The sequence below is a fragment of the Artemia sp. Qi Xiang Cuo genome, chromosome 10 (assembly GCF_049724085.1).
Source record: "Artemia sp. Qi Xiang Cuo chromosome 10, ASM4972408v1, whole genome shotgun sequence".
Taxonomy (NCBI): Eukaryota; Metazoa; Arthropoda; class Branchiopoda; order Anostraca; family Artemiidae; genus Artemia; species Artemia sp. Qi Xiang Cuo.
This window is the reverse complement of record NC_142803.1, coordinates 58,723,288-58,751,235: the sequence shown is the minus strand read 5'-3', so window position 1 is coordinate 58,751,235 and position 27,948 is coordinate 58,723,288. Positions and strand designations below refer to the sequence as shown.

Sequence of the window (27,948 nt, the reverse complement as noted above, 5' to 3'; positions counted from 1 at the left end):
CAACCCTTGCCCTGAAGATTGTGGGTGACTATCCCCCTGAAAAATACATTTTCTATCTGGAAATTAACTACGCTGAACAAAATTGCTATCTCAAAATTTTGATTGGATGTGTTTTGGGAAATGGTCGGCGTGGAAGAAGTGTTAGTTGCCTTCCGATCAATTTCGACTATTAAAAAGGGCACAAGCCACTCCAATTTCCAATTGAATGAGCCCTTTTCAAAGTTTCTACGACAACTTCATCGATACAAAGTACCCTGGTCAAAAGGAAAAAAAATAATACATTGTGCCAACATCTTTCTTATATACCTCCAGGGCATAACTTAAAACCATTGCCCTGTGGGTTGTGGGGGAGTGTCCTCCTGAAAAACATATTTTCTATCTTGAAATCAACTACGCTGAACAAAATGGCTATTTCAAAATTTTTATTGGATGTGTTTGGGGAAATGGTGGGCGTGGAAGGGGTGTTAATTGCCTTCCAGTCACTTTCAACTATTAAAAAGGGCACTAGCCACTCCAATTTCAAGTCGAATGATCCCTTTCCAGAGTTTCTACGATAACTCCTTCGATACGAAGTGCCCTGGTGTGGAAAAAAAAATAATAATAATACATTGTGCCAAAACCGTTCTTTACTTAGGCAGCGCGATTGCGCTGCCTATGATAATCTTTACATTCACAGTTTTCTTTTAAAACCCAGTTTAGCAGCAACAGTTTATAAGTCCGCGAACCTTAAAATTCTGCCCTAAAATGCTCTTTTTGAGACAGTTTGCGGTGACGAACAGTAAGTGAGAATCAACTCGGGATAATAGTAACCGAAAGTCACAGACATTGAGTTTTGATAAAAACTAATCTTGAAAAAATTTACTTTTTAAACTGATTCTCCATAGATAAAATTTAAAGTTACCTATCAAAGCCAACGACCCTGAGAATATTTTCCTTGTGTATAAAGGGAGAGGTGGCAAAGAGATATATTGACAAGGCTGGCTATTTAACATAAATAACGATTGCAGCTATAGCTACACCCTAGTAAAGAGTGAATTACGGCTCGGAGTAACCAAAAGTTTAAAAAGGGACCCATCGAAAAATTCCTAATGAAAAAAAATGTTTATTTATAGCTGATTCGAAAATGACTGCCATTATCTCCTCCCTGGAAATGGCGTTGAATCGAAACGAAAAGTACAGCATCGGTATTTTCAAGTCCAAAAACAATACGTAGAATTTAGACCCCCTCACATTTTACAACACAGAAGAGAATTAATGTAAATGTGCAACATTTATTTTTCATTTTTTCCAGGAGTGATCTTATCATAGTTCCAAAGAAATTTATAAGACATCCAATCGATTTTCCATTGTCAAAATACATAATCAGAATAATTGCGAACCCCCCCCCCCCTCCTTTTGCCATGTTGACATTTTACAGTAAGGTGGTGTTTTCTCTATTTTTCTCTACCAGACATTATCTTTACCCAAAGAGGATCAAATTGCCAGAGAACAGAAATTATAGGATCCTATCAATTTTTATGGACTAAAACCCTTAATCTTGACGTACAGAGGTGCATTTTGGCTTTTTCAACTATTAATGATCAAAATGCTGAGAAACGTCGATTCTAAGGAGAAAATCGCTTTTTCATGGTCTAAGGTCATATATATATATATGAGCTTTTAAGCTCCTTGTATTGAAAAACGAGAAAAGTAATTTTTTTGATGTGACCCATTTAAACATCATTTGAAAATAGAGACCCATGAGAGTTAAAAAAAATCGATATTAGTTGAACGGAGTTTTGAACGCGTAAATGGCTAGAGGTGTTCTAAATTTAGATAAAGTAAGTGATCTAGCACTTTAAGAGACTCATAAGCAGACCACGCTAACTAGCCGTTAGTGAAAATTAATATTTCGCTATAATTATTAGCATTATTCTAGTTTTGAATTTTTTTCTACAAGGACTTGGAGGCTACTACAAGATTTTGTTGTGATGTTTAATTGCCCAATTAAATACTAATGGATCTTATCAATTCATCTTCTTATCTACTTCGTAAATTGCCATGCTACCATACAGCACTTTTTAGAGTAACATTTTGAGCAGCAGAAGCATTATGAGGGCACTGTTGTATTTAAGGGTGTCGTTGGGGGGGGGGGGGCAGTTGCCGCCCTAATTATTTGGAGAGAAAAATTATTATATAGCCCATATCCTTTGACCATCCAGATATGGATCCCTCTTCCCCCCCCCCCGAAATATAAAATCCTGGAGCTACACCCTGATTGTAGCCTCCCTCCTTTCTTCTATAGGTTCTCTTTCTTCCAACTTAGTAAAAACTAAAGAAGAGCATGTTGAAAGCTATGTAATGAGTAAAGTGTTATTCATTACCATTTATTTCCATTTTAAAGAAATAAATTCAATACTCGTTTAAAAATTCTCAAGGATAGCGATAACTAACATACCCGTCAGACTCTGTATTTGTGTAAAAAACTTGCAAACATGTTGCGCGAAGAATTAAGGAGCGTTAGAAGTTGATCCCATATCTAATGGCCTTCTATTAGTGCTTTTAGTTTCATCACCTGCATTAAAATAAAAATTTGTGAATTTTTTAAAAACTAGAAAGAACTAACTTAAAAGGAATTAATTTTCTGTCACTGAAGTAAAGACCATAGTTAAAATATAAAAGAAACAACAATTATTACAACTGATTGCTATTGATTGCATAAAGCGTAATCATTGCACTCAGTTAAAAGTAGTTTAAGCATCAAAATGATTTTCTTATAGAAGAAAATTTTGGGACCCAATATTTCACACCAATAGACAAATATTCTAAAAAAATTTATCCGAAAATGGACAAATTTCCGTTAATAGAGCTCTGAAGTATAATAAACAAGTGGATAACTTTCAATAGGTGCTCTTGAAAGAAATTCAACAATTGCAGCTGGCTACTTCATACCAAAAACTGACTATTGAGTCAAGAAAAATTGAAGTTCTCGCTCTCCTAAATCAAGATTTATGTGCAAATGCCCCTCCACAAGAATTCTATGAAACTTCAACTTAGTTTACAACAGCACACACAGGATATTGCAGATGCAACCTTAAACTAAAAAATTTGGTTTGCAAAAATATATCTCATTCTCCTTTCTTAAAGTTTTAAGATTTTTTTTCTTAGCTTCTGGATTTTGTTATTTTTGGTTGATAAATGAACCCTAATTTATCAAAAAAACAGCAAACAAAACAGCCAATCTTTTTAAAAATATCTTGAATTTGACATTAACACTGTGCTGTGATACACAAATCTCAAAGGAACTTAATTTTGTCACAAGTTTCTTTTAACAGAATCCATCTCCAGCTTCTTATCTCCTTTGAAAATAACTTGTAGTGTCTTTTATCTGGAACTAACCCAATCAATTCCCCAAGATTAAATAGGCCTATACGATTGAAAGAAGCAATGACACAAATAATTTTCCCCCAACATGAGTACTTTTATAAATTGGTCAGCAATAAAAACAAGCCAGCAGATTTTCTCACAAGGTATAATCATTGACACCGAATTAGACAGTTTTTTCGACAATTGCTAATAATTGTAGAGAAGTCAATCAAGGCAACAAACGCTCTGAAGGATTGATGGTATAGATGTACAATCAAATTGAACCAAGACGTCTTGAACAGAGAAGAAACACTTTCTTGTGTGGTTGACTCAAATCCTATTCAATGTGAACGATCCGCAAAAAAAAAGATAAATACATTTTGAATTCTAGACAGTTTATTCTTAAATATGACATCATGATGCTACATTGGGATCTTGAGAAATAAGCATTAAACTCTCTACAGTTTATTCTTGAATATGACATCATGATGCTACATTGGGATCTTGAGAAATAAGCATTAAACTCTCGACAGTTTATTCTTAAATATGACATCATGATGCTACATTGGGATCTTGAGAAATAAGCATTAAACTCTCGACAGTTTATTCTTAAATATGACATCATGATGCTACATTGGGATCTTGAGAAATAAGCATTAAACTCTCGACAGTTTATTCTTAAATATGACATCATGATGCTACATTGGGATCTTGACTTAAGTGGGATCTTCATTATTTCGATAAATTTGGAACTAAAGACAAGCATTTATTAAAGATATCATGTTCAAAAGAGATTGTTCATAAAGGGTTATAACCAGAAATTAAAGTAAAACATTTAATGTATATTTCATATTCAACAGTTTTGTTTTCAAATATGAGTTCTTTGATGATAAGTAAAACCGGCGTGTGAAGCATAGCGTTTCTTACATATTTCACATTCGTAAGGTTTTTCTCCGGTATGAGTTCTTTGATGGTAAGATAAACTGGCACTGGAAATATAACATTTTTTACATATATCACATTTGAAAGGTTTTTCTTCATTATGAATTTTTTTATGGCGAGTTAAGCAAGAACTGCTAGCAAAACATTTCTTGCATATTTCACATTCAAAAGGTTTTTCTCCAGCATGATTTCTTTGATGAAGAGATAAACCGGAGCTTGAAGTAAAACTTTTCGTGCATATTTCACATTTATAAGGTTTCTCTCCAGTGTGAGTTCTTTGATGATAAGATAAACCGGAGCCGGAATTATAGCGTTTCTTACATATTTTACATTCGTAAGGTTTTTCTCCACTGTTTTCTCCATGAGTTCTTTTATGATAAGATAAACTGGAACTGGAAGGATAACATTTTTCACACATATCACACACAAAAGGTTTTTCTCCAGTGTAAGTTCTTTGATGTAGAGTTAACTTGTACCTTGAAGCGAAACACTTTTTGCATGTTTCACATTCAAAAGGTTTTTCCCCAGTATGAGTTCTTTGATGACGAGTCAATTCATACTTATGAGCAAACACCTTCTCACAAATTTCACACCTAATAGGTTTATGAGTAGCCAGATGTGCATAATAAGCTCTATCTGTTGAAAATTCTTTACTGCATACTTTGGACTTATGTGTATCTTCTCCTAGCAATGATTTCAACCAATTGGCTTCATGTTCTATTGATAATACGGGATTTCTATTTCCAAAAATATCCTGATCATCGTGTGAGGATCTATTTTCAGCTTCTAAAAAAATTACGAAAAAATCACATTAAAATCCTCACAACAACTTTTTATTATAGAAAATTTCCATTATCACATAATTTTTATGTGGTGTTTAATTGATTAATAAAGGGATTGAATACAAGATAATCTGATGAAACAAAAACAATTTTGCAAGGTAGTTTTGCCAATAATGTCATCATTGTAGTTAAAACAACAGTTGCTACTATTACTTGGAACTATGCAACTATTACTTACTATGTTGCAGCTATTACTATTACTTTACTATGTGACACATAGTAAACAGCAAAACATGGCATTTAATAACAGAAAGTTTAAGGTTTGTTTAGAAAAAGACCTATGTACAGGAAAAATTTTTCCATTTGATACTGACTCAGAAATGGTATCTATAATTTTATCTTTTCTTCACAGTTAAATCAAATTTATTATGAGAAGAAAGGTATAGGAATTTTGAAAAACAGCTCAAAACCATCCAAATTGGAAGCAAATGGGAATAAAAAGTATACCATTGGAATCACCATAGATAAAAAAAACTTGGACCAGAAGTTTTCATCCAATCGTATTTACAAAAGGAGAAAATCCCATTTTAGCTATTATATCATATAAATAAAGATGTAAAATATCTTTAATAAAAATAATTAAATTTTAGTAACAAAACGATACCAGAATTGGTGTCTTTTATTAAAATGTTAAAGTAAGAGAAGAACAGAAAGCAATATTCTAAAAATTGCACAAGGGTGACTTAAAAAACAACAACTTTTATAGGCTACTGATTTTAAAAACTAAAATTTCGGAATATTAACTGTTATTTCTACCATTTACCTTAAGGTGGCGTGGTAGTCTATTGCTCGATTTTCAGGCTCTTTTGTCGGTGAATTTGACAAAGGACAAAGCTTCAATTAGCGATCTCTCCAGGGGGCTTAGTTATCAAGATCAATCAAGAATTTGGGGGTTGACAGGTAAGAAAAGTTAGCATTTGATAATGAATGAGTGAAAGCATGTTTGTTTTTACGAATGCAACACATCTTGACGGAAGAAAAAAGTACAAGAGAAGAAATTTTGATTGAATTAGTAATTTTATCAAATGAGCGAAATTTTATACGCTGGGATAATTTTTCGGTGGGTAACCGTCTAGGGAGGAAATCATCCGGGAGGGGCATTAGCCAGAAAAGTGTTAATTCACAAATAACTATGAAAAACCATTGAAAGTCGAATTCAAAGTATTTTCTTTGGGTAGGGGAGCGGCGAACTATTTGGACATTATAAATACTTAATCAACTAAAAGATTTTCGTTGAAAGTCAAATTCGAAACCGCTTTTTTCCTTGTTAGCTGGGACACCCTAAATATATAAACATGTCAAATGGATGGTAAGTTTGAAGAAAACCAGGGGCGTAGTTTCCTAAGGGGCAGGGGGCAACTAGCCCTCCCAGACCTTTATACCTCCCTCCTCCATACCTCAGTTTGCCCCCTCTCCAACTGAAATTTAGTTTCTTACAAAATATATTTGAAACTAATATAGATTTAGGTATTTCAGGCACCAACGGAAACAGATGAGCTCTTAAATATATATTTACCTTCACACCGCTATGAGTCAACTTTATATAGCCTAGTACTATAAAGTAACTTTATAGCACTTTTAAAGTACTAGGTAGTACCTTTTTGATACCAAACGGCTTATTTTTTAGTTTTTACTGTCATTTTCATTTTTACTGTCATTGGTCTGGAAAAATTGGCTCCAACTTTGCAAACTCCCTCCCCCCTCCCCTCAGGATTTTGACGAAATTATTCCCCTGACGAAAACCCTACCAGGGTCTTAGCCAAACCTGAATTTTGATGACGAGGACCGCTAAGAAATGTTTATTTGGGTACGATATAGAGTAATTTCATTCATTCATATATATATATATATATATATATATATATATATATATATATATATATATATATATATATATATATATATATATATATATATATATAAGATAGGTCATTTTAGATAGGTCATTCTTTAGATAGGCCTTAATTTAGATAGGTCATTCTTCCTAAGCAAAATGTCAATACCTGAAAGATACAAAATAGCATGCTCACAGAAAACAATACAGCGACACTAAAGGTTTGCGATTGTACTTCCACCCACTTGGCAACGATTTGGAATAGACACATTTAATCTGGGTCTTAGAACTCCTAACAGCTGACTGATGAAAAAAAAATAAATTATTGCCCAGGGAATACCAAGCCAAACTTAACTTTCAACTGAGCACGTTGAAGAATAATTTTATTCAAAAAGAGAATTCGTAGCCTTTATCATTAAAACAAGGTTATTTATACTTTTCAGCATCTAAATTGTGTCAAATTTCTAAAAAACTTTTTCTCACTTTATCCAACATTTTAGACAAAAAATATTTGTTCCTAGTAATAAGTAGGATGTTATCGATGGAAGCAACATACGAAAAATCAGAAATACCAAGAAATCAAGCGTCAACAATCATTTAGAAAGCACTCAAGCAATATAACGCTTAAGAACATAAGGGGATAATACACCGCCTTGGTGTACTCCGCATCAAACACAAATAATCTCCTGGACATTAAACCCATTCAACTTTCACTATAAATAGGTATAACCATACCAATACATCAAACCAAAAACAACAGAAGTGTTGACACTATTTATAAAAAGTAAATAAAGAGCGTGACAATGGGCAATACCGTCAAAAGCTTTATATGCACCTATCAAAAAGATGAATCTGCTCTTTTTTATCGGCAGCTTGGCGAAGTACATTTGCGAGTACCCCATGAGCATGCGTACAACCACCTCCTCGAGCATAACCGAACTTATTTTCACCCAAAATCGCATTTTCAGTCACAGACGGAAGAAGTCCATATTCAAAGATCTTACTAAGTACAAACGCGACAGTGATAGGGTGGTACGAGCTGCAATCTCCGGTACTCTTTCCACGCTTTAAAATCAATGTAACTGGTCCACAAAGGAAGTTATCCGGTACAATGGAAACACAAACACATCTGAAAAAGCAACTGCAAATGGAAAATTAGCTCTTTTGAATCAGGCTATATATTTTGGGCACAAATACCATCAATATCAATAAATTTTGATTTGACATGCTTAACTGACTTGACTACAAGATCATAAGATATCGGGATAACATTTCCCTGTAAAAGAGAATTAGGCAGACATGTGTTAAGTAGTTTCGAATATACCGCATGCACTGAGAAATTTACTTTCGAAAAAATCCTTGAATAAAGAGAAATCCATCGTGAAGGAGATATGTTACACTTGACGTTCTCAACTTAGAACTTGGAGCTGTTCAGCACTTGATTCCACTCGCTCCGATTTTGGGAAAATTTTTTACCATCCAATCGGTTTTTTCGAAGCTGCTTTTTAAAAGCACATTTGGTATTCTGTTTTATATCAAATACTTTACCGGAGGAAGATCTACCAAAGCTACCCAAATGCAAAGCTAAAACTTCGCTTTATTTTTTATCGGTTTAAGGTCAGGGTCAAGATTCCAGATCGGTATCTGAGTATGCATTGGGCACCGATCAAGAGGCACTGCGATAGCTTCAGCTTACTTAATACATGATATAATTTTATAATAGTAGACATTAAGGTCCAGCTTCTTATTGTGACTCATAGCACTGAGTTGCAAGAGATGAAAGGGCACTCGGACCGAAGATAGAAACAACGCAAGTGTCGTTAGGTAGAGACACCAATTTGCTTCATCCCAATTTCGCCTCTCAAACTAGCGTTTAGGATTGTATAGACTTATGCCGTCGGTACCAATCGGAAGTTTTACTGATATAGGCAAGTGGTCAGTATCATTTTCAACATCACTTAAGTGGACTATATTAGAGTCGCAACCATGAGAACAAATACAATGATCAAGGTTAGATGTAGATCCTGTAAGATGCACAAATGTATAGGACAAGTCTTAATTCAAAAGTGTATATGAAACGGGAAGACTATCTAGAAACAAACTTGATCCTGACAAATGTGTTGTCGATTCGAAACTTATATCGCGAATGATAACCCACTGCAGTCTATTAGAAGAGGTATCGACTAGTAGATCGTGTATTTGCATACCAGATTTGACGTAACTATTTCGAGAAACAACAGTATTTCTATTACATGGAAGATAAGAGTTAATTAGCACAGTTTTTCCAAGTCGAACCGCGAAAAAATTATTATTTGAAAAATATCGTGCTGGGGATAAAACTGAAAGATTTAGATCCATTAAACAAGCAAGTCCACCAGAGGGTCGGCCTCTTGTTTTTCGAGCATTCTTGATGAAACAAACGTGGTTTTTCCTACACCGGAGGAAATTTATGGAAGAAGTCGTAAAAAGGTGCTCCTGGAGGAAAACGATATCATAATTTTAGATCATAGAATCGATTTTATTGTCTTCATCCTTGGTGCCATTTATGTTATATGAGACTACAGATACCTCCAGTGTATTCATTTATAAGCGGTGTTCTTCTTTTTACTGTCAACTAGGTTACGTAATATGGGACACCGAAGGCTAAACGAAACACAAAGTTCAACATAATTTTCGCACTTAGCTTGTAACTGACAAGTGAAATCACATATAGACTCATGTGAACCTACACATTGAAAGTATTTCTTCACTGGGCGTTTGCATGCAGCTTAAAGATAACTTGATGATCAGCAATTGTTACAGCACCTTTAAGAGCAAGCTCCAGCGACCATGCGTCACCAAAGGTAATTTTGATGGAGTTCGAGTTTCCCAGACGGGTCGCTTCGAGTACTACTGGATATTTTTTGAATAAAGCAAGGTCAAAGTCGTTTTCAATACCTTTCACAAGTCCATAGTATTTCTTAGTAACGACTTTCGCAGTAGGAGACGGAAACAGAGTTTGGACAGAAGCATAGAAATCCAATGCCACAATTCCATCTATATACACAAACGTCTTAACACCAACAGGTATAAGAGCTTTAATTGATTTGTGACCTCATACTTTCTCTAGGGCAAACGTACATTTAGTAGGATTGTTAATTTCAATCGGGATCTTCGAAATCACTACAGTAGTATGATTAAATTCGTTGGTATGGCGAATTGTAAGTGACGGAAAGTTCGTACCATACTACGTCAACTTAGTTGAAACTCCTATTAACAGCTGCTCGCACCTAGTAGTTTTAGTGACAAGACGAGAGTAAGCTACCACTGGTATGCAGGGAACTTCAGTTGGGGTACGGATAAAATAACAAGGAGTTTCGGAATCATCTGTATCACGCTTACGGAAAAGGTCTAGAATATCTTTAAGATTGTTTAAAGATGCTGTAGATCCAATGCGCCACGTTGCGATTTCATTGGGGTCAATTTTATTTCAAAGATCGTTTTGTGTCGTCGAAATAGCTGCACTATCGAAAAAGTCAGTCACATGTTTATAGTCACATTGTCCTCTATTCCAGACTCCGAGTTATTCTGCACAAATTTTAACAAACACGGGTGAAAAAATTAATTCTCGGTCATCCACATAGTTCGTGCTAATTGACATAGGTCAAAAACCGGCGTCTCATTAATCTTCATGATAATCAACAGCAATGTGCTCACAGTTTGAATGCGTTATTACAAGTTAAAGAATGTCTAAATTCTTGCTAAACAGGTTTCACACAATGTCGCTATAAGCAACCTTCATTTGTTGAATGATTGTAAAATAAGTTCATAAAAACTTGCCAAACTGCTTTTGTTTAAAATCCAGAAAAATTAATATTTTCGTTGTTCACTGAATGAATGCTATTTCAAGACTCCAACATAATTCAACATCATATCAAGGCCGCCAACATAATTCTAAATAGTTTGACCACACAAACTTAAGAAAAAAAAGAAACAAAAATAAGCCTACCACTGTGGATGTCAATAATTGGCTCCAGCTGAAGAGGGTGACAATCAGCTTCAAGGTTGATGGATACATCAGGAGAAAAATTCGATAAGCAATCTTCCTCTTTGGATAATGAAATAGGATTGCTACTTCCAAACTGACTTTTATCATCGTATGACACTGCATCTTCACGTTCTAAAGAAAACTTTAAGTAAATTTACTTCAAACTTATCAGGTTAATGACTTAGTTATGTATAAAAGAGCTTTGAAAAAGTACTTTTAAAACACAAGATATTTTGAAAGACTGGCTAATAAACGATTGGACTGTGATTGTAAAATTGATCAATTTATAGAAAAACTATAAACAAAGTGAAAAGTAACCCTTGCTAGTAGTAAAACAAAAAAGGATCATTTGACATAAAAAAAATTGCAGTCAAATAGTCACTGGTTTTGCACAACAATTGAATTTTATAGGGTTAATGGCTTCCAACATACTGCGGCACAAATTTTGTTGGATATTATATATCAAACACACATATCTTAGGCATATTAAACTTGAAGCATTTAAGACAAGACAATACAGAAATATGTTTCAAATTACTCAGGTGATGTGCACAGTGAAGAAATATATTGAAATGTTCCGTTCTAAGAGCCAGGATTTACAGAAGAACATGAAAAATGAGAATCAATAGTGAACAACAATTATTATAGTCTGGAAAAAAAAAATCCAGTTAGAAGATCAGGCTTTGGGGTCCCTCTAGCCATTTGATGTTTATCCTTAGGGAGGATGAAAGTCTCCTCCCCCTACTTATGTAAGTCCTGACAATAGATGAGGAACTAGTCGGAAGCCTTGCTTTTGTATCTTTTTGTTATCTAAAGTAAGAAAAAGGGAGAGGGGTGGAGGTAAATAACAACTTTATGCTGGCTATTATTACTTCCATATTTTAGGTGGTCTTGTCAGGTAGAAGATCTGAAAGGGCAAGATTAATTTGTTATTCTATTCCCGAATATCAGTTTCTTTAATTTTTATTTTTACGTCTACCTATTCTTTTAAAGGGAAAGTTATTTTTGGTAAAACACGAAATTATATGAAACCAATTACTGGCTCAGGTTTTTCAAATAAATTTTTCTGATTCTTGCTCAAAAAGTAGATAGGTTTTATAGTTTCTTTAATCTGTTTTTCCAATAAAAATAGCAGAAACATGCGGAGAATTGTAATGATTCTCATAATCTTTGGCCAAAAGTTGCAAAAATAAGTAATGAATTGACTAAACATCTGTAATATAAATTACCTTGCTTATCAGCAGTGATGCCAAAGATATTGGTTGCGTCCATGTTTCACCAATCGTCAACTCCACAGACAGCTTAGTTGACTTCTGGGTAATTAATAATCTTCAGACTCTGAACAATTACAGAATTATAATATTCTATCTTCAAAAGAGAATGTACAATACCTAGAAAATAATTCAGATAACCATTCATAATGTTTAGAAAGGGGGACATCTTGATCAATAAAAACATCAACAGGGGCCATAATTATCAGATAAGCTTTAAAGAAATAAACAAAATTTATGCAGTTGCCCAGACTCAATCAAAATTGGTGCTATGACCCAAATAGAACATTGGACAGTGCTATTTTTATAATCATATTTCACCCTTTTCCCTGTTTTATCTCAGCATACAAATATCTTAAAATTTGGGTATAGGAAGGGGGGATGCAGAGCCGAAAAAGTGAGTCAATATAGTTGAATCACTTTATGTCTTGTATTTAACACTTGTGTTCATTTATTACACAAATCTTCAGAACAAATTCTAAGTATAAAATTAAGAATGTTTCCTTATTCTTTTCAAACACTAAATTTCACTGAAAAAGTCAAAGTCTATTTATGGTATTAAGAACACTGTGGGGGAATTTTGACCCTTTGAAATTTTCAAAATTTTTAAGAATACTTTCTGTTCAAAATCAACGACCCTTTTGTTTGGTTGGCCTTTCCTGAAGAATCAGAACAAAAAGTCAAACTTTAGCGTAAAAAGCGAGGGCTGAGGAAGGGGGAGCCCCAGTCATACACAGAATGATTTCTGTTTGTATAAAGATTTAATGCTGCTCCTTAATTTCAGTTGAAAAAACATGTTTTTCTTACTTTAATTTCTGACAGTTTTTACATCATCCTAGGAATTACCCTTCCCTCCCTTTCCACACGTAACATTTTTTTCTGGAAAATTTCCCTGAAAACCTTCCTCCCCACAGCAAGCTCTTCCTATGGAAAATTCTCCCCCTTTTTTATTTAATTTCTGACTATTTTTGAAATCATGCCAGGAATCCCTCCCTCGTGCAACGTAACAGTTCTTCAGGTAAATTTCCCCCCTCCAAAGGCTTTCCTTTCCGTAGTAATTGTTTCTTGTGGAAAATCGTCCTCTCCCACAGAACATTAACCAGAAAAATCTTCGTATATTTCCCAATAACAAATTTTTAACTAACGTACTTTAAAAAGCTTACTATTATTATTAACCTGCCCTTGTGTTTCAGGAGTCGTTCTTAAAGAATTGTAACGAAAAGTCAAACATTAGTGTAAAAAGTGGGGTATTGTGAAGGGAGCAACCCCTTTCATACACGAAATAATTTATGTTTGTTTTAAGTTTTGATCTTCCTCCACACTTTAAAGTAATAACAATTTGTTTTTTATTTAATTTCTGTTCGCTTTTCACATCATTCTGAGGTCAGGGGCAGGTTAGGTTAATTTTACATATTTTGAATCAGCATAAAAATTTAATTCTTTCAATGCATCTGTTGCTATCAAAATCTGTTTTTTTTTTTTAGTTTTGGTTACTGGATTGCTCCTTACTTACAGTTCGTTACCGCCGACTGTTTGAAACACATTAATATTTATTTGTCATGCATGAGAGGTGAATTTATTGAAATTTATTTTTCATAATCTGGGGGTGGGGACATTTGTTTTTTTTATGCCAGAAAAAAAAACATTTGTCAATAGAAAAAACTTTAGAAAAGAGGAAATAGGTCAACAATAAGCAAAAGATAAACTAAAAACATACGGTACCAAACAGGCTGAAGATCATCATTAAGCCATTAATATTGCAAACAGTCATTAAGATTACTTGATGTTTTGAGGGTATTTCAACGCTAATTGAAAATCAGGCAAATTTGTTGACGCTTGTTATGTTTTATGGGTAACATTAAATGTAATGAAGTTTAGTCTATATATTTAGAACATAGCATAAAAATCCAATTCTTTTCATGTGTCTATTGTTATAAAAATTCTTATTTTTAAAGTTTGCTAACCAACGATCCCAGTCGTTCCTTGCTTACTGCTCTTTAGCAAAAACTGCTTGATAAGAATTTTGATTATTCTAAAATTCAATATCATAGCTGTTCATTTTTTTCTGAAAAAAAAAACTACAGAAAACAACCAAGTTAGAACTGGCAATGTCTTGATCTACAATCAAATACTCTACCATTGAGCTATGGGATATGTTGCCCTATACTGCCCAATAACCAATACTATATGATAACAATGGGCAAATTTCATAACTTGCACCCCTTCACCACGGACTATGGGGAGGTCAAGTCACCCTTAAGAAAATAGAAGCTAGATGTTTAATAATGCTGAACCAAATGGCAATATCAAAATTTTGATCAGAACCAACGTTCCCAGTCGATCCTTGCTTACTGCTTATTAGCAAAAACTGTTTGATAGGAATTTTAATTATTCTAAAATTCAATATCATAGCCGCTAATTTTTCTGAAAAAACTATAGGGGACAACCAGGTTAGAACTGGCAACCTCTTGATCTAAAATCAAATACTCTAACATTGAGCTATGGGATATGTTAACCTATACTGCCCAATAACCAACACTATATGTTAACAATGGGCAAATTTCATAACTTGCAGCCCTTCGCCACGGACTGTGGGGAGGTCAAGTCATCCTTAAGAAAATAGAAGCTAGATGTTTAACAATGCTGAACCAAATGGCAATCTCAAAATTTTGATCAGAAGTGTTTTCCAGTAAGAAGCTGAAGTATTTGCCAATGATGTAGCCTGTCTAACTTCTCGGCTGGATCTAAGATAGATTATTACCATGGAAGTGACTTACAAACCAAAGGAAAAAATAATTCGAAAAGAAACTAGACTGGTCATCTATAATGCATCAGCTTTACATACAGACAATAATATACAAGGAGGCCTTACTGATAGTTCCCTTTCAACTTACCTTTTGAAATCAACAACAAAACTTAAGAAAAGAAATGATAATAATGAACTAGTAACAAGCAACTTAGTTCTTTGTGTATTTAAAGGAGAATAATCACCAGAAAAGCTATTCTTGTTTTTGGAAGAGTTGTCATTAGACACTATGATGAAAAACCAATACAATGTAAGCTTTGCTTAAAACAAGGGCAAACAAAAATCCTGTCCATTTGCTACTGCTGTTGTTTGTAAAAAATTGTACATTGAGGGGTCACTCTGAACGAAATTGTCAAAACCCAACAAAATGCATAAGCAGTGTGTGTTCACATCGTTTGGATAACAGAAATGCCTCTGCCAAATATAGACAAAGAAGTAATTCCAGAAAAGAATACAAGTACTGTACCTATAATTGCTAATGCTTTGAGAAAAAAGACTAGTAAGCCTCAGCTAAACTTTTTCAATACACCTTCCAGAAGATTAACTCTAGAGCAAGAGCTGAGGAGACAGCCAAAGCAAGCATGGAAAAATATTCCTTCTGCAAACTTCAATGAGACTTAGTCCCAGTCAACTAGAGAATTTCTTGTAAATATTGCTAGCCCTTCTACCCCCAGGGTAATCGTAAAGTAGGAAGACTTTCAGCAGGCTTATCTCCCTCTCAACCAAAAAATGCTACATCCTTATCTATTAGGGGTACTGGACCTCTAAGAAGAGACATAGAACCTCAAACACCCACAGTTTTAGTTGGTAATGAACATAGAAAGTTTACAAAACTTATTATAACTCAAGAGCTTATTTGAACATCAAATTCTGACATACAAAACAAAGGCAAACTATGCGAGAAAACATAAGAGAAGCACTTCTCAGAGTCCTTCCTGAAAGAAGTGACAGATGAATCTCGGTATCTAGTTACTATAGTTGCTGCTCAAAATATTCAAATTCCTCAATGACTAGAAAACAGCACCTCTGACTGATTAACAATATTAGTGATATAGATAAACTGATAGTATTGCAGCAGAACACATTCTTAGTTATTAAAATAAAAGTAATGGAACTTTCCTCACATATTAAGACAGAGAAAGTGGAATTTTCTCCTCTAATTTGTCTCCAAGAAACACATTTGAACAATTTTTGAAAAGTGTCAATACCAGGATATAAATGTTACTGCAAAGATACACTTTCTGGTAGAAAATGAGGTGGAGTGCTTATTTTTATAGCTCACAAACTAGTTCATTCACCATTACCATTAAAGTACCATGACTGTGAATTTGATGTAGTAGGGGTCTCAATCACTTTGAGATCAGGGGATGCTTTAATAATTAAATCTACTTTTAACCCAAAGGGTGATCTTGATGGGTATAATATTTTATCAACAGAAGCAGAGTAACAAATAGATTATTTTTGGTGACTTAAATGTACACAGCCCAACATTGGGAAGATGTTGAACAGTCAAATCTATCTGGGAAAAATGTCAAAAGTTCTACCACCATATAATTTGCCGACATACTATAATATTAAGAATAAAAAACACTAAACCACTGACATCCAATTAGGCCCGGCAGTTGCTATTGGTGAGGTTTCACTTAGTAGAGTAAAGGATCTACAGAGTGATCATCATCCTATAAAGACAGCAATCTCAGACATGTCTTGCCAAACTAAACCTGGTAAAAGGAAGTTTATTAACAAGAAAGGTAAATGGCTTATGTTCAGAAAAATTCTGCAAGAAGCTGATCCTTTCTTGACTTTTCTTGAATCCTTATTTCCAAATTCATGATTAAGTGAAAATGCTTACCAAAATCATATGGATGCTGCTCATAAAGCAATCCCTAAGACAAGTAATAATAATTGCTAACAGGGCTCCTGCTAGCAATAAAGGTATTAAAAACAGGTGCAATAAATTATGCTCTGCTGCAGTGGAAGCTAAATGCATAGACAAAATTCATTCAAAAGAGATCCATCAATGAGCACTACTATTGAACATAAATACGGCTTAGCGAAAGTGAACAAAAATCATGTTTACAGGTCAAAAAGTGGCATGGGATAAATTTATGACAAATAGCTTCTGATAATTTAAAAGCTGAGACTTTTACAAATACATTAATGAAGAATGCTGTAAAAACTATTTTGCCAAAGCCGCCTGTATATGTCCTCTCTTCTGTAGAACAGCATAAGTCTCTAATATTACCATTTTCATTATTTGAGCTAGAGACAGCTATTAAAGGATGCAACCTAAACTCATCACCACGGTATGATGAGATACGCATCAAGTCGCTGATTGAAACACCTGACATCTTTTGAGCAAAACTACTGGAAGTTTGTAATAATGCATGGCAAGAAGGAAAATTTCCTAACTCCTGGAAAATTGCACTTATTCACCCAATCCTCAAGCCTGGAAAAAATCACCTGAAGATCCAATATCTAGGCCCAGATTTACCAATAGCCCACTAGGCCCAGACTTAAGGGGTCAATAAATTATCACTGAGTGATTTTTCCTTAACAAAACTGGACTGATGAGATTTACCATCAAAATGTGTGGTGCACCCCGCCACCACACTGCCTATTCACAACCAAACAGGATTTCTGTGGCTACTTATAAACTGTCAGATGTCTCCCAAGAACGGTAGCTGAGACCTTGGTATCACCTCTCTCTTTCATTACTTTTGGCTAATCAGTTGCATTCTGTTCAATGCTCCCACTATCCACAAATTTTCAGGGATTTGCCCAAAAATCACGCAAAATCGGAGCAACTAAAACACTTGTACCTAGAAGCATCAAAGCTTTAAAGCTGACTTTGCCAATATCAGTTCTCCCCACAATGGGCAAAATATTTGAACATATGATTTTAAGGAGCTTAGAATAGTTTGCAGGTTTATAAAATAATACCTCAATCCCAGACATGTTTTAGAAAAGATCATAGTGCAATGAACAATATAAATGGACATAACAGAGACATTGGAGGAAGGTAGATTTGGAATTGCTAGACTGTTTATTTGGACAAATTGATATGAAAATATCAAACACAAAAAGCTACTAGTGGTTATGAATAATGAAAGACTTTCCACCTGTGGCGATTTCCATTACAGAGGATTTGTTATGTGATTGTGCTTTTCAAGTACATATTAATGAAGACTGTGTGAAAAAAAAGAGATGAAGAGGGTCTCCGACAAGGAATTGTTGTAAGTCCTCTTTTATTTACGCTGTATATTTCTGAGCTAAAACTTAAGAGTCAATAAAAAACGGAGAATTTGCTGATGATCTCCTGACATGGGATAAAAACAAGAATATAACTTTATTCCAAAGCATCACTCAGGAAGATATAGGTGATGTGTGCCTCTTTTCAAAAGCTTTTAGACTGCCTATTTCAGTCCCAAAAACAAACGCAATTGTGTTTCACAACTAACAAATGACCCTCCCTAAACCCTTAAGGATAAAAGGGGGGTGCAATAGTTTATAAGCCATCAGTTTGTCTACTGGTCATGACCCTTGATTCTCAATTAAACTGGCAACTACATGTGATGATATTGAAAAAAACAATCCTAAAATGATAAATCATCATAGAGTGACTAGCAAGATCCAAATGGGGATCTTCACCAAAGTTTATTAATGACTTTTATAAAATGTATATTTGATCTAAACTGGAAAATGTTATTCAGTTTCTTGAAAATATTCTGTAACTAAGATTTGTAGCTTTTCCCTCCAGTTTTGCCAATCCTGTGAAGGCCCAACACCTGTTGTGTTTTTAGTGTCAATATCTAAAAGATCAGCAAAATTGGAAAGGGGAACCTTCAGATTGTTACCTTTTTCCAAAATCTTCACCATTGGAAATAGTGGCCCCAGAATGTCATCTTCAATTACTTCCTAAGGACAAGCCATATTATAAATCCAAGTAAGCTTGTGATATTTTTCCAATGAGATACCTTTACACTTTCCTGAACATAATCAAGCTTCAATAGATGGTTCAGTAAAAGGATCAAAAGCAAGAGATGGAGTTTGCATTCCTTATGTTTCCTTGAATATATCAGCAATTTTCCTATCCAACACTTTGATTTTGTCAGCAGAGTTATTTGCTATTCAAAAAGCACTGGAAACTATGGCCAGACTCAAAACTTCTCCAAAGGTGTTAAACATAACAGATCTTAAGTCTGCTATCCAGTTAATAAGAAAAATGAATTATGAGGCTGCTGATTCAAATTTAAATTTAGGCCTACTAAGAGATTCTCAACAAAGATTAGTGAAACTTGGCATTTTAGTTTGCTTTCAACATATTTCTAGTCATAAACGCCTAATTCATAATCTGGCTGCTGATGGTCTTCCAAATGTTTTCACGCCAACAAACACAAAGCTGATGAATCTAAAAGATATTATGAAATGCAGTGGACAAATAAAGTGTTTACCATTTCTAAATTCCCAAATTCATTCTAGAGAAAATACAGAGTGGCACTATCATTTAAAATCAGGATACTTTATGCTGAATTCTTTCCAGTTCCAGTGGAATTTAGACCATTTACCACTATGTAGGTGGTGATCAACAGCACTTGAAACTCCCAAACACATCTTTTTGATTGTGTTATGATTGCACCAGAATCTACTAAGATTAAGATTAGCAGCTGAAAACGAAAGATCCCAGAAATATTCGATTCCATGTTTAGTTTACACCTAATACTGAAAGGCCATTTCATAATTTGATGATCCAAATCATGAAGAAGACAATGGAAAATGAGTTGGTTAATTAATAGAGTGCAGAAGAGAGCAAGAGGGAGTAGGAAGACCTATATTGGTACCAGCTGATCAATAGGCTTTAAACTCCTGGAGACAGGCCGCTCAACCAGTCACACTTCCCACAAGCAATAAGAAATTATTAATAATAATAAATGAACATTTACGGTGAGAACCTGTTAGATGCCAAAAGCATTTTATTTTTATTTCCAGGAGCTGTTTTTCAGAAGGGAAGAAGAAGAAGAAGAAGGATTGCTGACCATTTTGAAGTCAAAGGGGTGAAAAGATTGCATGGGAGTCCAAATACCTTCATACAACTTCTGGAATTGAAGAAATAGGACTTGTACTATTTATGGTAATCATAAAAAGAAATGAAACAACTAGATTATTTTGTATCAACATTTTAAAATGATTATTATATTTGGAGATAGCTGGATGGTCAAAATTCAGACATTCTAGTTTCTCTGTAAAATATACACAAAAAGCTTTCTGCAGATGCATTTTGTAATATTGGCACTGACAACGGTCTTTTACAGTTCTTTTCTTAGTTTAATTTAATTGCTAGTGTTTGTTGAGTTCTTTTTTGTTTTTCTTTTTTATTATTATGTTTATACTCCACTTGTACTACTTGTTGTCTTGTAGTTGTGGGTAATAAATGATTGATTGATTAATACCCCAATTTCTTCACAGTGGTTAACCCCTTTCATTCACTCCATCAATCATCATTACAGATTTTCCAGCAACAGGTAATTGCTCATTTAATTATGATATTTTTGTCAATGATGATTTTTTTACCCTCAATTATAACTGAATGACCATTGGGTGAGCCTGTATCAGAGCCAATAGATGAAGACACAACATATACTTCTCAACACGTACAAGTCACTTGCACTTCAATCCATACAGTTTTGCTTGTCATGATAGGCCCACATCCGAAATATAATCCAAGAAAGACTAAATTGAGAGGTCAACCAAAAGGAGTCTATAGAATACTGATATCGCAGTTTGGAGCAATCTAAGGATTTCTCCTTGTAGAGCTGAAGAGTTGACGATTTGAGTTGTATTGAGGGTTCTTTAGTGACCAGGTGCACTGTGCGGATCCATGGCTTCCCAGTTAAGCTTAAACTCTCTAGAGGACCACTCAGCATCCAGTCTTTGTTTGAAGATGTCCACAGATTCAGCAGTAACAATTTTCTCAGAGAGTTTATTCCAAGTGTTGATGATTCTTGAGGAAAAGAATTGAGCGTGGACTTTGGATAGGGTAGGCTGCTTAACAAGTTTCAACTGATGCCCCTCTAATTCTTGAGTTAGGACCAACGATGGGAAATAATGCTGGGAGTCTATTAGCCCTCCCTAACTTATAGGTTAAAATGGCATCACCTCTATTTCTCCAGTATACAAGAGTTGGTCTTTTCAGCTTTGCTAGTCTTGCAGGGTAGGAAAGTTCCTACATGCCAGATATCACTTTAGTGGCACGTCTCTACACATCTTCCAATACTTATGTCTTTTTTGAAATAAGGGGAGGCTAGAGACATTCCAACTTCAAGCTTAGGATGCACAAGCTCCTTATAGAGAAGACTGATGACTTTAGGGGAACAAGTGAAAAGAGTACGCTTAGTCAGCCCCATGGTTTAATTAGCACCACCAGCAGACTTTTTAGCATGTGTGCTCAATTTTAATTCATTATCAACAGTGATTCCAAGATCTTGTTCAGTAGTTACAGAGGGAAGTGGGTGACAATAAGATTTTGAGTGGATGACAATAAGATTGACAAGGTTTCATTTTGCCAAGGTGAACAACATGACCCTTGACAACATTGAATTTAAGAAGCCAAGCCTCAGCACATTGATCAAGCAGTACAAAATTACTTTGTAGAAGGGCATGATCTTCACCGGACAAGGCTCTTCTAATGAGCTTCAGGATATCAGCATAGAGTGTTAGTTTACTGCTGATAGCGGAAGGAGCATCACTGACAAAGATATTAAAAAATGTAGGACCCAAAACACTACCCCAAGGAACTCCACTCAAAACATACCTTGACAAAGAAATAACACAGCTACCAGAGTCATGCAACTAACTGAACACATTGAGATTGCATTTAAAGAAAATCCAGGACCAAGAGCAGGGACTTCTCTATAAGCTTGACAGCACGTAATTTGATTGCAAGTCGCTCGTGACAAACTTTGACAAAAGCTTTAGAAAAGTCAAGAAGAATCATGTCAGTAGGCACCCCTGCATCAAGTAACTTAGTGATATGGTCATATGATTCGGGAGATTGGTATCAACAGATGCGCCAGAACAAAAGCCATGTTGTGAGCTGTGCAAGAGATTCTTAGCTTCAATATGTCTAATAAATGCAGAATAGTCTATTATGTCAAGAACCTTAACAACTGCTGATGTCATGCTGATAAGTTGGTAATTTTTAGCAAGGTCCTTTATACCTTTCTTAAATATTCGAATGATATGGGCTGTTCCGATCCAGAGAGAGTCTGGAAAGATTTAATGATAGCTTGAAGAGTAAGAAAAGAGGTGGGTAAAAGACTGTTCAACTTTCATGGAGAATAGTAGGGTGAATGCAGTCTGGCCCAGCAGATTTATTCATTCTGAGGGACATAAGTTCCTTTAGAACTATTGAATGATTAATCACAACAGATTCTATATTATGTGATACATTATACATAGGAGGTGAGGGAAAAACAATGCTGGAATTGAAGGAAAAAACAGAAGCGAATAGTTGGTTGAAAATTTCAACTTTCAGCTCACGATCAGTGACTAGTTGACTATTGTATATGACATCAGGGACAGTGCATCTGCTGTGACATTTTTGAGAGGCATAACGCCAGAAAGATTTAGGATTATCCCTAAAATCCTCATTCAATTGTTCCTCAAACCTTCTCTTCAACTGCTTGATATGGTTGGTTGTCTGGTTACAAAGAGTTTTGAAGAGTCAATAATTTTCTGTTGTTTACTTTTTCCTGTTAACAATTCCAGGCTTGATATTTTTTATTAATTAGCTTACTTGTTTCTGTAGTTTGAAAAGGTAGACTTTTGACTAGTCTAGCCTAAAAAATTCTGGTGCATGACTTTTCAGCATGCAAAGTTACAATTTTCACATTAGACCAACTCTCATCAATATCATTGGTGATAAGCTGATCTCAATTAACATTGGCAAGTCTTTTGGAGTCTAGTTTATGATTGACATATTTTTCCTGCTTGGAAGAGGGTTATTTAGTAGGCAAACATAACTCAGAAATAATTACAACATGGTTGCTATTACCAATGAACATGGTTATTACATTCTTAATAAGAAGGTTAGGCTTACTGAGAATAACCAGATCAAGAGTCTTGGAAACTTGCCGTTCCCTGAAACGAGTTGGCTGTGATATTGTTTGACAGAGGGAATTTTCAGAGAGGGCAGACAACAAAGGAGAATCTCCAGTGCAAAAACCAGATCCATCATTCCATTGGATTTCAGGGAAGTTAAAGTCCCCCAGAAGGACAAGATCATAACTTGCAAAATTGGACACCACATGTGATAACATAACAGTCAAATTAGATTCAGTCCAAAACACAGGGGGCACTAGGGCTTTTATACACAACACCCACTAAAATTGAGATTGTTTGATTGTGTATTTCTATCCAAACAGACTCAATTCCATCAGTAGTAAGAGAATTAAAATGAATGAGACTAAAGTTTAGTCTATCTCTTACATCTAAACAGACTCCTCTGTTACAAAGTGGGGAATTCAGGTTAGAAAAGAGCTAGTAACCATTGATTTGGATTTCATCAGGTGATATGGCTGACAAGGAGTTTTTAAGTCCAACTTCTGTAATTGCTGCAACGTCTATATCTGCACATTAACATACAAAAGGAAAGTTCTGAAAGTTTATAAGGGAGTCCATCAACATTGAACTAAGGAACTTCATTCCTAGAGAGGAAGGAGTCCAAGAGGAACCAGGACTAGTATAAGCGGGAACCAAAGAACTAGGAATATTGTTGGATGCCACGTTGGGAAATGACAAGGAAGAAGCAGTAGGTGAGCAAGTTATTGCAGAAGAAACATTAGAAATAGAAGCAAAAGAAAGGTCAGCATCAGACACACAAACAATATTATGAACACTACTAGGCAGTTGAGAGACCAGACTAGATGGTGCAAGTCTGTAATCACTTAAACAATCTACAGGGGTAGAAGTAGGCAGAGTCGTCAGTAGAACATTGGAGCAGTGAGGGGATCACTCCAACTGGCAATTTTTTTGTACAATTGCACCCTTACAAATTATCAAGTCTACTTCACGACTAGCTTTTTGTTGTTTCAACTCCTTGACTAGAGCTTTGTTCAATATTCCTTAGGACTGTCACCATAAAAACAAATTGTACCTTTTGTTTCAAACGATTTTGGTATGAGTTGTTTTTTCAATTCAGTTGATGGCACAGAGATAAAGAGAGGAGGGGGCAGCTACCTGAGGGTTGTTGGCCACTTGTAAGTCTTTTTACATTTACTGAAAAGGCGCCAATATCAACTCAATAGGTGGAGGCCCAATAATTAAACAGGAAAACAGCATCATCAGTCTGGCGGGATCCCATATGCAATAACATTCCAGCATCTTTCAAAGTGCTGACACTTAGAACAAGCAATCTGACAAACATCATTCTCAGTAAAGGGGGCTACAGGAAGTTTAGACAGTTCTGTAGTCACTGTGGAAGCCACTAGGTCCTGGACAGTTGACACAGAGCATACAGATTGAAGCAAATTTTCTATTGTGATACTCTGCTTGCAATAGGACTGACCTGGGAAGAAATGTCACTTTTGGTGTCAGTCCTTGGCTGGGAAAGGGCTAGGGATAATTGACTAGTTGTAGCAAACTCCTTTTTTAGATCTTCCCTGAAAATTTTCAAGGAATTATCCATGATAGATTTTTGCTATCATAGCTGGCTCACTATTTGGGGGAGGAGGAGGGCTAACTTTACAGGCTGGGCAGAACCATATACATGTAAGTGACAGCATCATTTTACTTAAAACTTTATATTCACCAGGGAACAAGTCTAAACATTCACCACAGATCCATTTTTCACAAATGTCACACTCAATGGCTGAAGACTCCTCATTCAATTCAGTAGCAAATGCTGCATATTTATCATGGCCCTTGGACTGGGCTGATATGTTTGCATTTGGCCCTTTTTCAAAATAATACCTAAATAATAATAAATAAGTACCTCTCTGTAAATAACTTCTCAGCTGTCACTAATACAGAGACTTAGAACTCCAGAAAAAAAGATTCAGGAGCAGGCAATGCTCCAAAAGTTAAGAACATAAAATTTTTTTACCCAAACACTTGTCAAAAATTGAATACGCATGGTCATTCCTTATTAAAAGTGGTATCAGCTTAGAAGAGGTTTCAGATTTGGAAGATGTCTCAGAGTCCATTATAACAGGTCCAAGGGAACGATTACCAATAGGGACGAAACCTCTTTTTTCTGCTTTAAATGTTGGCAAGTTTGTTTTTGTTTTAGAAAAAAAGGAAAATACCACATTGTTGGTGAACTTATTTCAACACTTGCAGAGGAACAAGAAATACAGGGTTGGTATTTCAAAAGGACTGTTCCATTCTTGAATTTTGTCCCTACCCTACCAGTGTTTTATAGACTATTGGTACAGTTTCACTGATATCACAACTCTGATGCCAAAGTTTGAGCCTTTAGGACAAACTACAAGACATACACAACACTTTCAATTTCATCTTGATCTATTAGCATTGAATAGGCTGTAAACAAATGAACAAAATTTTCCTTAATCTTTGTTTTTCATATTTGTACTTTTTTCTTCTATTATTATAGTTTTACTACATTATTTTTATGAAATAGAGGAGTTTTGTAATGAAAACACATACTGGGGTCTGTCCCAAGTACAGTTGCCACTTGTCCCATGTATATAGCCCCATTCCATACATAGGACTAAATTTGGGGTTGAGGAAATAACACCTTTCTTTAAAAACTAATTGAGATCCCAGTTTTGAATCTTGGGAATAACTATCTTACTTAATGCAAAAGATGCTGGGAAAATTATTGTTTTCTTATCACAAAGTATAAGAAAGAGTACTTCTTCACAAGGAGACATCCCTAGAACATAAAAGAGGCAAATTTTTAGATTGCTAATTTTATGCTCATTTTAATAGTTTTGTTTACACTTTTGATAACTTATCTTTAGCCCCCCCCCCCTCTCTCCCCGTCTGATGGAATCATATGGCACTAGGCTATATAAAATAAGTAGCTGAAAAATAATGGGATTTTTGCTTTGGCAAAATTCTAGTTCAGCTATTTTTCACTATCTTGGAAAGGGGTTAGGTTAGCACAATAAAACTTTCAGGGATGGGTCTAAAGACTAAAATATGTTCTTGAAAATATTTTAAAGTACCTGCCTCTGATCCTTCTCCCTCTAGAGGGGAGTGACCTTTTATAGCCTTGAAACAAATTTTATTTTGAAAGTGAAACCTTGCAAAATAGATCTTCTCCTTAAATAAAGTACAAGAAAACTGTTTACAGCTTTGCTCAATCCTAATTTATGAGGCTTCAAAGATCTGCAAATACATTTCCTTAATTTAGAAACAAAGCATGGTAAATATTTGCCAAATCATATTATTGACTTATATATAAAGTGAATATACCACTTGATGCCTTTTTTTATGCTCTTTCCAAATATAATAATCATTTTTGTCAGAAATGAATTTCACCCCCACCCCTATATATACCAATACTGGGTATATATTTGCACATTAGGGGGGGGGGGGAGGCAAATTTTATTTCTGATGTAAATGGGAGGTAAGCTTAAACTTTACCTCCACCCCCCTAATTTGCAAATACATACCCTGAATTGGTATATATAGGGGTGGGAGTAAAATTCATTCCCAACAAAAATGATTATTATATTTGGAAAGAGCATACAAAAGGCATCAAGTGGTGTGTTTACTTTATTTGTAAGTCTATAACATGATTTGGTAAAAATTTACCAACCATTTTGTTGGAAATGAATTTTATCCCCCACCCCTATCTATTTAGGGGGGTGGGGGAAAGTTTAAACTTACCTCTCATTTACATCAGAAATAAATTATCTCCACCCCCTAATGTGCAAATATATACCTTGAATTGTGGTATATAGGGATGGGGGCTAAAATTCATTTCCGACAAAAATTATTATTGTATGTGTAAAGAACACAAAAAAGGCATCAAGTGGTAGGCTATATTCACTTTAGTCATAACTCAATAATATGATTTGGCAAATATTTACCCAAAGCACTAATATGGTTTAAAATTCTACTTAAATAACTGAAATTTTCATTTCCCTTACCTAATTCTTTTCTGAGATAGCAAGAAGTAGCTAAACTAGAATTTTGCCGTTCGTAATATGAAAATTATCCATAAGACAAACTGCTTGATGTCACAGTTTTTGAAATTCACTGCCACTTTCGTAGTATTACTTAAAAGCATAGAGATATAAATACAATTACTTTATAAACTCTTTGTTTAAATGTAAAATAACGTTTCATAAAATTTTCATAGTTACTTGACTTTGCTATGATAGTAGCTATTTTAATTAAGAGTCAAGTAACTATGTAAATTTGGGTAATATTATGTATAGAGGCTGAGGTATCCCAAAAGAGTGTTTTCTATTTTTGTCAAAATCCGCACTAGTGTTTTTACTGTTGTATGTCGGATTTTCCGGGGAAATTGAATTTTTGGCTGTATGACAGGAAAACAAATTGGTGCCAGGATTTCAGGAAATTGGACGGGAAAATTGGTCAAATTTTTAACCATAGACAGAACAACGGATATTACGTTCGCAACACTATTGTCAAGTTTTTTATTGTAAATTGATGTTTGGGAGAAAATTAACAATTTGTTCCTAAAATCAACAATTTCCGGCCTTGGTCAAACTGCCAGTATGACCATTTGTTCACGTCAGTCAGTATTGGGTAAGATTATCTGAAGGGTAATATTCCCATTGGTTTTGAATTGGATAGTTATATGTAGAGGCTTGAGAGGTCAATCGTGAGGAATCCAAGATTGGATTAAAATTAGTTGATAGGCAAGTTTAGATAAGAATTTAAGA

General features: G+C 34.9%; 1 protein-coding gene across 1 annotated transcript; it reads right to left on the bottom strand.

Moving 5' to 3' along the window:
* Positions 1-3,737: 3,737 nt before the first annotated feature.
* On the bottom strand, positions 3,738-27,286 carry LOC148947955 (uncharacterized). The gene is made up of 4 exons (XM_089095151.1): positions 27,187-27,286; positions 12,220-12,381; positions 10,952-11,122; positions 3,738-5,073 (listed from the first exon to the last, which is right to left on the bottom strand). Exons 2-4 carry the CDS (start codon positions 12,260-12,262, stop codon positions 4,214-4,216), a joined length of 1,074 nt encoding a protein of 357 aa, XP_088951277.1. The 5' UTR covers positions 12,263-12,381; positions 27,187-27,286; the 3' UTR covers positions 3,738-4,213.
* Between the last annotated feature and the right edge of the window lie 662 nt (positions 27,287-27,948).